This window comes from Microcaecilia unicolor, chromosome 3 (assembly GCF_901765095.1).
Source record: "Microcaecilia unicolor chromosome 3, aMicUni1.1, whole genome shotgun sequence".
Taxonomy (NCBI): domain Eukaryota; kingdom Metazoa; phylum Chordata; class Amphibia; order Gymnophiona; family Siphonopidae; genus Microcaecilia; species Microcaecilia unicolor.
Window position 1 is genome coordinate 341,069,372 of NC_044033.1, and position 12,071 is coordinate 341,081,442.

Consider the following 12,071-nt stretch of genomic DNA (forward strand, 5'->3'; position numbering starts at 1 on the left):
TTATCTCCATCAGGCTTGGGTACACCTGCCCTAAACTGCGACATAATACCTGCGTGCCCTATCCAACAATTAGGGAAGGAGGGCAGGGTGCAGGCTAATGGACAAACACCATGTAAAGATGGCGTTTGGGCTCTTCCCAGGGATTATAAACCCCCGGCTTCACTCCTCTCACAGCAGGGTGCCGATGCGCGGCGGGATATTTTTCTACCGCTCAGTGCCAAGCCCCCCCCTCCCCCCGCTGCATACCTTGCGCAGGCTCGTCGGGGCACGGCGCCATGTTATTGTCGGCTCCGTGCACCCAAGGGGCACTATGCCTTGTTTATAAATGCTATTAAGATAGAACAGGGAAAGTCAATACTTATCCCTGGGATTGGTAGATGGACCTTCGGTCTTTACTCAGTATGGCAATTCATATGTTCTTCATAGTGAACCTCACTCCTAAGCCACGATATGTGGAATATGATCTCAGTCTCAACTTAGTGCTAACACTTGCCATAGTACTTACATTGTGCCAAAAAGAGCTTCCTTTTACAGTTTAAAAAATATAACATGTATAAGCTAAAAGCAGAAATTGATGGTAAGGTAACTTCTCATTCCTCTTGCCAACTGGCTCAATTGGTACAATTGGGAATAACATAGTATGAACCCAGAGAAAGAACACGTGGTGGTGTGGTGGTGAACTGGGTTCAATTCCCACTGCAGCTCTTTGTGACTCTGGGGAAGTCACATAACACTCTACTGCCCCAGGTACAAAATAAGTACCTGTATATAATATGTAAACTGCTTTGAATGTAGTTGCAAAAAAACACAGACAGGCGGTATATCAAGTCCCATTCCCTCTTCAGCAACCCCCACACAACTCTAAAAAAACTCCATGTTGTCTAGTGACCCTCCTCCCGTTCCAGAAAATCCTTAGTGGTCCACCTGCATCCCCTCCTGCCCCTTCCAAGCAAAAAATCCCCGGTGGTCCAGTAGACCTCACACCACCTCTCGGCCCCCCAAAATCAGCATGTGGTCTAGTGACGCTTCCTCCTCTCCACATACGTCTACAGTTGGAGGCAGGAGAAACGCCTCCTCCCTCCTGCCTCTGGGCCCACCTTCTCAAAATGGTGGTGCCCAGCTCCTTATATTTTATTGCATTTGTATCCAACATTTTCCCACCTCTTTGCGGGCTCAGTGTGGCTTACAATAAGATATGAATAATGGAAATACAATATGTTACAACTTGGTTATGGATTACATTGTGCAGAGTTATGCGAGACAATCGAAGTATCATTAGGCATGGTGCTTTGCCCCTCTCAGTGCATCCCAGAATGCCCTGGGCAGGAGCTGGGCACCACCATTTTGAGAAGGCGGGTCCAGAGGCAAGAAGTGTTGCTCCTACCCTTCTGCCTCCAACAGTACAGATATATGGAGGGGAGGAGAGGAGGGAGTCACTAGACTACTATGGCAATTTTTGGAAGTGGAGAAGGGCTCAAGAGGACCAGGGATTTTTGCACTGGGGGGGGGGGGGGGGGAGGTCAGAGTCTACCAGACCACCAGAGAGGTTTTTAAAGGTCTTGTGTGTGTGTGTGGGGGGGGGGGGGGGGGGGGGGGTCAGTGGTCCATGAGCACCTAGCATGGGGAGCAGTCTACTTACATAAGTACATAAGGGTCCATCGAGCCCAGCATCCTGTCCACGACAGCGGCCAATCCAGGCCAAGGGCACCTGGCAAGCTTCCCAAACGTACATTCTATACATGTTATTCCTGGAATTGTGGATTTTTCCCAAGTCCATTTAGTAGCGGTTTTAGGAAACCGTCCAACCCCTTTTTAAACTCTGCTAAGCTAACCGCATTCACCACTTTCTCCGGCAACGAATTCCAGAGTTTAATTATACGTTGGGTGAAGAAAAATTTTCTCCGATTTGTTTTAAATTTACTACACTGTAGTTTCATCGCATGCCCCCGAGTCCTAGTATTTTTGGAAAGCGTGAACAGATGCTTCACATCCACCTGTTCCACTTCACTCATTATTTTTTATACCTCTATCATGTCTCCCCTCAGCCGTCTCTTCTCCAAGCTAAATAGCTCTAGCCTCCTTAATCTTTCTTCATAGGGAAGTCGTCCCATCCCCGCTATCATTTTAGTCGCCCTTCTCTGCACCTTTTCCAATTCTACTATATCTTTCTTGAGATGCGGCAACCAGAATTGAACACAATACTCAAGGTGCAGTCGCGCCATGGAGCGATACAACGGCATTATAACATCCTCACACCTGTTTTCCATACCTTTTCTAATAATACCCAACATTCTATTCGCTTTCCTAGCCACAGCAGCACACTGAGCAGAAGGTTTCAGTGTATTATCGACGACGACACCCAGATCCCTTTCTTGGTCCGTAACTCCTAACGTGGAACCTTGCATGACGTAGCTATAATTCGGGTTCTTTTTTCCCACATGCATCACCTTGCACTTGCTCACATTAAACGTCATCTGCCATTTAGCCGCCCAGTCTCCCAGTCTCATAAGGTCCTCGTAAGGTCACAATCCTGTCGCGATTTAACAACTTTGAATAACTTTGTGTCATCAGCAAATTTAATTACCTCGCTAGTTACTCCCATCTCTAAATCATTTATAAATATATTAAAAAGCAGCGGTCCTAGCACAGATCCCTGAGGAACCCCACTAACTACCCTTCTCCTATACAGTGCAAGCAGACTGCTCCCCTTAAGGGCAGGTCCAAACCTGCCGCAAAATTCTTTACATTAAAAAGGTAGGCGTTCAGGTTTGCGCATTGTTCGAATGCTCATTTTAATACTAATGAGCTCGTTGTAATGCATTTGCATAGGGTAGTTGGTAGCTGATGCACAAAGCCTCAATCTCCCAGTGCCAACGAGGATGATATTGGGTCCGTGCGCGTCCTCGGTATCGGGTTGAATGCTGACCGGTCCCAGGGCCTGCTATCAGCGCCCGGTGTCGAGACTGGTGGAGACCCACTCGATGTCGGTGCACTCCCAGTAGATACCAAAGTCTGAGCAGCCATGGAGATCGATGCTGCCGGTGCCTAAGTCAATGGTCCTTCGAGGAGCCAAAAAGTTGCTCTCTCTGAGCCAGTCACACCTGCTGAGATCTCGCCTGCATTTTTTAAAAACAGAGCTCACAATCAGAGGGGATATGATCTGGCCCAAGGCACCCATTGTGAAGGTGCCTGGTAGAAATCATGTGTCTACATTTGAGTAACCTCTTGAAGACACTGGGTGTCTTCTGGGACATAGAAAAAAGTATCTGGGCCAAATTAAACTCCTCAGTCTTGAACACTCAAAAAGGGGCACGTTCAAATTGAGGTTGGGGCTGTTGCCTAAACCTGGCAGCCACATCCGAAAAGAAAACTTAAAAAGAGCCGAAAAATCCTACAAAAAAATACACAGGGATGGGAAAACAAAAACAATGAGAAAAATACAAGGAAAATAATAAAGAAACCTGCACAGGAAGGCATTCATCAAAAAGCACAGCATGAGGACAGCACATGCGAATGCATCCTCTCAGCTTCGCAGAAAAAGATCCACACTCGAGCATGGGCACGAAAGCACCAGCATATGCTTGGTGGGATGCTGCTTGAATTTTCTACCGTACTCGCTAGTCAGCGTCCGCACCGGGCTTCGTCGGATGACAGCACCCAGATGTGAGAATGAGAAGACCTGCTTGAGCTCTGAGAAGTATGCGATAATTAGATTCAAATGGGGACACAAGCAGGCTAGCTAGGGAGGAAAAATCCAATTACATTTATTCTAGCCTTAGGTGGCTGAACCTGTACTAGTTCAGTCATACATCCACTTCCTAACACAGATGTTCATTATTGAAGCGATATGTCGCATGTTTCATACAGTCTTAAACCCAAGACAAGGAAAAACTTGAAATTTTGTTGCCCCCCCCCCCCCCCCCAGTGTTGTTAAAGGTGCACGCTATGGGGCAATAACAACCCACCCTCTGATCATAACCCAATGCCCCTGACCATCACCCCACTCCTCCAGCAGTCAGCATCACCTTCCCTCAAGAAAGAGACAGCCGATCCTCTCCTCATCTTGCAATGCCAGCCCCAGCTCATAGCCGGGTCCTTGATGCTCTGATGAGGAAGCCACCCCTGCTCATTGCTGCTCCAAGTTCAAAATGGCAACCTTGACACTTAGCAGTAATCTGGTAATCTCATAAGACTACAGCTAGGAGTCAAGGGTGCCATTTTGACCTTGAAGCAGCAATGAGCAAGAGTGACTGGGGATTGCTCCTGCTTCCACTAGAGCACCAGGGACTCTGTTAAGAGCTGAGGCTGGGTTTAGGGGTGGGGGCAGGGATGACCACATGCCTCTTCCATGGGGGGGGGGGGGGGCGGTAATGGCAACATCTGGGAATGGGAGAAAGGACAGGATGACTGATGATCAAGTGGTTTGGGTTCTAATTAGTGGTGGAGGAGTAGTTGGAAGTATAATTGGGAAGGTTTAGGTGATTTGCTGTCATCTTTTTTTTTTTTTAATGTTTGGGCAGCCAAAAATCCTAATGAAAGTAAACCAAAGCGAAAACTTTTAGAAAAAAAAAAAAAAGATGAAGAAATGCTGCAAACTGCTTGGAAACTGAATATATATATATATATATATATATTTTTTTTTTTGGCCTGCACACCCTAATACCACTATCAGGATCCCTAGAACTGCTGTAATGGCACAATATGCCAACTCCTTAGCTGTGCATTGATACTGACTGGACTTTGTCTGGGAATAGCTAGGAAAAGATATTATGTGAAATCCCTTCTGTAATAGCACCGCCAGACTTAGACCCTTACTCTTCACCCACACAGCATGACAGGCAAACTGATATAATAACATTAGCAGCCAAGGCATTTCCAACCAAAACTGCCACCTACCACCATTCACCCTATGGCTTACACAAAGCTGACCAAAGGATTCATCTGCACTTCCTCTCTGTGTCCCCAAATTAGGAACATAAATACAAAAAATCATGACAATACTACTACTAATAATAATAATCATTTCTATAGCGCTACTAGATGTACGCAGCGCTGTACACTTGAACATGAAGAGACAGTCCCTGCTCGACAGAGCTTACAATCTATTGGAATAAAGGGTGTTTTTTTAAGTCCCTTAAAAGAGACACTTCGGTGCTAGGCACCTTTAATCTTTATTGACGAATAAAAACCTGAATATTCCACATACAATGCTATCAAAAGCACAGTCATTTTAGAAATCTATTTCACAGGCTTGAAAGCATAATTTGCTCTGGATATAATACTTACCTTGTAGCTCCTGTACAAATGATTTTTCCCGAGGACCAAATTGTAGCTGTAATTCTAGGTTTCCTAAGTTTCATTAATACTTTCTGCAAAACAAGCACAAAACAGGTTTTACTAAAATATTTTAGGATAAAAAATATTGGTTTGTGTTGTTAACACTTAGGTGATAGAAGTGATTTAAAGTTGGCTTGTTTCTCCCCACTTCCTCTTCATTTCTCCCTAACCTTGGCGTCCTTTCCACAACTTTCCCCCTCTATTTCCCTACCCTATCCCTCTCCATATCCCCCTTTTGCTCTCCCAGGATCTTTTTAGTTTTGGGAGCATACTATAGTAACAGCGATCATATCCCCCCCCCGACTGCTCTTCCCCTATGGTGCCGTGTTTAGTTTGTTTAATGACAGAAAGCATGAGATGAACAGGAGATGCAGCCACTGTGAATGGGAGTACATGCATACTATGTCCTTACACTGCTAGCTAGCCATCACTGCTGCTTATCTCTCTGGGAGGCAAGGTAAAGGAGGAGGAGGGTCAGTCTCTTAGAGAAGGTAACAAGGTAGTTTTTACCAAGATGATGTCCTGTATTCAAGAGACACACTGGCCACCCTATTTATATCACAGGGATCAGAAGACCTAAGCCTCATCTGCTCCATCTAGAATGCAGGGAAATCAAAGAAAGAAAGCAGACAAGTGGGGAGGCTTAGCACAAAAGAAAAAAAAAAAGCCTAAACACAGTATCACTTACTACATTCAAAAGAAAGACAGGCTGTGATGTCATAGTCCATTCACTTGGATTCTTAAAATTGTGTTCAAAATTAGAACTCCCAAGGGGGCCTTTTACAAAGCTGAGCTAGCAAATGGGCTTAGCGCATCCTTACGTGGACCTTTCCTAAGCGCTAAGCCCATTTCTAGCACAGCCGTCAAAAAGCGTTTTTTTCTATTTGTTGCATTTCTGGTCATGCACTAGTGTTAATTTTTTTTTTTAATGCCCGTGCGCTAATGCAAACATGGAAGCACTTACTACCCCTATTTAGAAAATGGCTCCTGCATTATGAGTGTGCTAATCAGTTAGAACAGCAGTAATGTCAGCATGCTAGTTGATGTAACTGTGCCTGACACTCCCTTCCCCCCCCCCAAGAAAATGTACAACCCCTCTCCCCCCAAAAACAAAACACTGTACGCTTAACACGTGCAGATGGCAAAAGTAACACTGAACGCTTTAGTACGTCTCGCATTGTCATTTTTTCCTGTATTAGGCGCATGTTAGCACCTAAGGGCCCTTTTACTGAGCTGCATAAATGGTGCACAACATAAATGTATTCAATCATTTTTATTGGTTTTAAATAGAACAATCAACTGTTACAACTTAAAAATGAGTAACTTGGCAACAAGCTGGAACTATCCCTAACAGTTAACACAGAGGTTTTGTGGTTACAGCACATTAAATTTGGTAATTAGCATACAATAACTGCATAACCTCAGCACAGCTTAGCACAATGAGGCCTTAATATTCCAATTCCAATTATAATGTATAACAGTTAAGGCTATTATCTCAGCTATTTCATTATTCCCTTCTTTCTTTACATTCTCAAACACTAAAAAAAAACAAAACCCAAAAACATATATATAGTTTTTGCTATATCAAATATAATGAATAAAATATAAGGAGAAATTATATCTTACCTGATTTTTTTTCCTTTAGTCAGCTACACTATTCTCCACAAGTAGGTGTTATCCCCTCCTACTCGCAGATGGGAGGTAGAGAAACTGAATTTTACCAGTGACCTTACTGGAATTAGGTGGCAGTGCTCCCTGGAAAGATCTAGTATACATCTGCCAAAGTAGCAGAAGATCCCTTTTTGTAACACACCCATGCCCTATCAACCACTGCAACTGCAATTATAATCAAGCGAGCATTACACAGAGCGGCACTTGCTACCCTGCATAGTCCAGGATATAGCAATTTCACAGGAAATCTGTATTGCTGTAAATTGTGAAATGTGCGACTTGTCTCTTCTCATATTTGGGATTTTTTTGTTCTTTACTGCAAGGGAAAGCACAGAGCACATCCAGAGTTTCAGGCCTAAGTCTTCCGAGGGCAGATTGCAGAGCAATGTAGCTAAGTACAGGAAAAACAAATCATCAGATAAGTCAATTTCTCCATCGATAGTGTCTACACAAGTGGAATGTACCAAACCAGATCTACTGGACACGGGAAGCCAAGGCCCCCTGAATGATGGCTCTGCCAAAGTCAGAGTGGTCCCTAGTTAACACATCCAGCCTGTAGGGTTTGACAAAGAAATTGAGCAATGACCAAGTCACTGCCCTATACATCTCCTCAGAAGCCACTAGGGCCTCAGTCACTGGGGGGGTCTGGATCCCCAGGGCTGATGGTGGCAGCCCGGACTACCTGGCATGGATGGGGGAGGGAAGGAAAAGCCTTAACCCTAACGCTAACTCCGAGCTGGCGAAGGGTTAATGCGCTATTTGGCCCATACAATCAGAGCATAGTACTCTGATCAAATGAGCGGAATACCGGAGAGCTACATTTAAATGAGCTCTGAGTTATTCCCTACACACTTGCGCCAGACCCTCTCTGATCATCCGTGCTGGGTAAATGCGGGCGCTAATGGCCTCTAGCACCTGCATTTACTTTTGATCATTGGGGCCTATTTTGGAAGCTAAATGTAGAACTATGCCAGACACTATTAATAATCGATACTGAGAAAGTGAACAATAGGATGGAGTAAGTATTTGTGCTGAAAACCTTAACACAGTTTGGACCAGGTAACAATTTTCTATCCTGCGTTAAAGCAGTGTAAATAGTTCCCCTAGAGCTAGGATAAAGGTAAAATGACAGATACTCAAATATCTTCCACCTCTCTAGAGGGATGAGGTAGGATATCCACTGTCACCTTTATTATTTTTCTTTTCTTAGAGCCCCTTGCAGCTAAGATTTAGGAACTGGAAGAGATTACGGGGCTGCAAATAAATAGGGAGGACTATAATAAGATCTTGCTCTTGCAGATGACATTATCTTTACTATCAACTTGGCTAGCAAAACATAGAAAAAATGTAGACAGATAAAGACCATATGGCCTATCCAGTGTGCCCATCCATGCCATCTACTCTCCCTATCACTCACTTAGAGATCCTATATACTTATCCCAAGCTCTCTTGAAGACAAAATCTGAATTTGTCTCCACTACTTTTACTGGGAGGCAATTCCATGAATTCACCACCCTTTCTGTGAAGAAGTATTTCCTCAGGTTACGTCGAGTCTATCCCCTTCCACCTTCATCCTATGCCCCCTCATTCCAGAGCTTCCTCTCAATTGAAAGACTCGCCTCCTGTGTGTTTATGCCTCATAGGTATTTAAAAATCTAGCGTATCTCCCCTTTCTTCTAAATTATACAAATTGAGATCTTCGGTTTGTCCTCTTATGCATTATGACAAAGACCACTGACTATTTTAGTAGCCGCGCTCTGGACCGACTCCATCCTGTTTATATGTTTTTGAAGGTGCGGTCTCCAGAATTGTACATAGTATTCTAAATGAGGTCTCACCAGGGTCATCATTACCTCCTTTTTCCTACTGGCCATTCTTCAACCTATGCACCCAAGCATCCTTCTAGCTTAGGCTGTCACCTTTTCTACCAGTTTAGCCACCTTAAGATCATCACATACAATCACATCCAAGTCCCATTCTTCTTTTTTGTGCAACATTTTTAGCATAAAATCTTAGCTACCAAATTCCAGACCATTCCTTACCAGACAGCCCTTCAGTTTATTACTTTTACAAAAATGTTAAAAAGAGCTGGCCTAAGAACTGAACCTTGTGGCACACCATTGGAAATGAGAAATTCTATCTGATAATTTTGTTTCCATTAGCCTTCCCACTATTCCAGAACCTGTGGGGATAGCTGTGTCCATCAAAAGCAAGTGTAAATAGAGAAATGGCATCCAGTCCAGCTCCTGAATATTTACGAAGAGAAACGCAGAATAAACACAACAAGCTTAAACAACTCGCTAACCTAACACTAACCAGACGAGCAAACAAGTGTAGACCTCATCTCTGGACAATTTGTAGAGAACAAGAGACTTTTTTATTTTTATTTAAGTAGTTATACACCACTTAAACCTAAGTGGTTTACAATTTCTTATATGTACTGGCACTGTCCCAAATAGGCTCATAATCTATTTTATCTGGGGAAATGGAGGGCTAAGTGACTTCCCCAGGGTCACATGGATTTGCAGAGGGCAATGAACCCAGTTCCCCAGATCTGCATTCCACCGCACTAACCATTAGGCCACTCCTCCACTCCACAGACAGGATATGCAGGAAGCACCATGCAAGGTGACAGTCAATATTTCACCTATTACGTTGCATCGACTAAACAGCTCAGAAACCTCAGACGGGCCTCTGGAATAGTGGAAAGGAGTAATGGAAAGGAAATTATCAAGTAAGCCCTAAATTCTCCTTTCATTACATAGCTTCCCACTATTTCAGAACCTGTGAGATGTTCAAAAGTAATCCCTAAGGGCAGAAGCCCCAATACTGGCTTCTGAGCACACCACAATATCCACCCTGTAGTGATTGGCCAAGGTATGCAGTGTTGACCACGTTGCCTTGCAAATATCTGGAGACAGTAAGGAAGTCTGCCCAGGATGTCGCTGTACACCTCATAGAATAAGCCTGCAAGGCCTGAGGAGCCTGGATGCTCCTCTCTGCTCGCAGTCTCTTGGTTGAAAGAGAACCAAGTTGGTTGAGGTTCAGGTCACCACAGATTACTTGCTGGCTCTCTGTGCCATTGCTCCCGTTCCTTAAGCCAAACAGGCAGATACTCTGTCTACTTCATTGTCCCAAAGAAGGCAGGCACCTTTTTATTTGGCCTTAGATCTCAAAGGTCTAAACTGCTGCTTTTTAGTGTCCTGCTTAGAGAATGACGCGGGGACAAAGTTTGTCCCCGCCCCACCCTGTCCCCGTGAACTCTATCCCCGTCCCCGCGAACTCTGTCCCTATCCACAGAAGCCTCGCTGTTTAACCACACTTAAGATTTGCCTTTGGGTTTAAAAAGCAAAATCATGTGCATGTAAGGACTGCATACACGAATTAAAACAAATGCCCTTAAAATGTAATAATACTGGACTGGTCTGGCAAGCAATAATGAAACAGTGATGGAATATCCACATAACAAGCAATAATGAGCACTAATTTTCTAATCATTCTACAACTCCAAGCACATTTAATTCTTTTCTCACCATACAAAACAGGGAACCGCAGAAAAACTGAAATAGAGATCTCCCTCAAGGAAGCCAGGTAAACACTGGTAAAAGAGAAACAGAAATGTATATTCTCCTGCACTCTGCAAAATACAAAAATAGAAAAGACATACATTTCACAAAGCAGGCACATCTCACTCCTTAAAAAGTATTAAATAAAAATACAGTGCACTCCATTTAAGTGCACGTCGGATAAGCGCATGCTCTGTTTAACTGCATGCCATACTTCGGTCCTGTTTTTGGCGCCATCAATTTCTATGGGGACAAACTTCAGTTTAGCCCACCACTGATAAGTGCAAGATTCGCTTATATGCATGGTTTAAGACTGCTCCTCTTCAGGAAAGACTCCGCATAAGCACGCGTGGGGAAAATGGAAGCCGATAGGCGCGTGACAACCAACGAGATTTCAAATTTACCGCCCCTTTAACTGCCACAGGCAGAATAATCAAATGAATGTTGTTAGAGTGTACACTGGAGTCGGAGTCGTCGCACAACTGTAAGACTTTAACACTGGCTGAACGAATAAAAGTTCTTAAAAAATTAGAAAACAAACAAAGTCGAGCATCTATTGCTAAAGAATATGGTGGGGGCGGGGATAAACTTTGTCCCCGCATCATTCTCTAAGCAGGACACTAAAAAGCAGCCGTTTAGACCTTTGAGATTTAAGGCCAAATAAAAAGGTGCCTTCCTTCTTTGGGACAATGAAGTAGACAGAGTATCTGCCTTGTCCCTCTTCAGCTTAAGGAACGGGAACAATGGCACAGAGAGCCAGCAAGTAATCTGTGGTGACCTGAACCTCGACCACCTTGGTTCTCTTTCAACAAGGAAACTGCAAGCAGAGAGGAGCATCCAGGCAAGAGAATGCCAACTTGTGGTCTTCTGTAAAAAAATCCAGAACCCATTGGTCTGAAGTGATTTTGGCCCAAAACTCCTGAAGACATCCTCCCGTTGGAGGAAAAGAGGAGAAGAGTGGACCCGCCTTGCATCACTGCAACGCTCTGGAGGCACTGGGTGCTCTAGCTGACAGAGGAGGACTTCCTGTCCACATAAAAGGCAGATATGTGTGTCTGAAAGCGGGACTTCTGACTATATTGCTGACGGCCAGGCTGGAACCGTCTGCTGTCCCAATAACGGACAGCCAAAGGCTTTCAGCTTATGCTTTGGCAACCACTGTGGCTTAGTTTCCCCTAGTTCCTGAGATCTTCTTCAAACAGCCACTAGCCCCAAAAGAACAGTTTAACCAGAAGTGACTTTGACGCTGCATCCGCTGTCCAATGCTGCAACCAAAGATGCTGATGTGCCGTGACAACCAAAGACATACTGTGGGTTGTAACATGTCATAAATGGTATCTGCCAAGTAAGTCAACCTGCCACCATCTGGGTGTTATGATGCCTGTCTTGTGTTGCCAACTGCTGATGCCACTTCAGGCATACTTTTACCACAAATGACCTGCACACTGGTCGATGAAGGCCCAAAGATGGCCTTCTAGCTTCCTATGTCTTTTCAGG

At 44.3% G+C, this 12,071-nt stretch overlaps 1 protein-coding gene across 3 annotated transcripts in view; it reads right to left on the reverse strand.

Annotated features, from left to right (window-relative positions):
• The window catches only part of TBPL1 (TATA-box binding protein like 1), a 99,852-nt gene that overhangs the window by 78,605 nt on the left and 9,176 nt on the right, over positions 1-12,071 (reverse strand). For all 3 annotated transcript variants that reach the window (XM_030198460.1, XM_030198461.1, XM_030198459.1), the window contains exon 3: positions 5,287-5,369. In XM_030198460.1, coding sequence (XP_030054320.1) covers positions 5,287-5,369 — 83 coding nt within the window. The remainder of the gene's footprint in view (positions 1-5,286; positions 5,370-12,071) is intronic.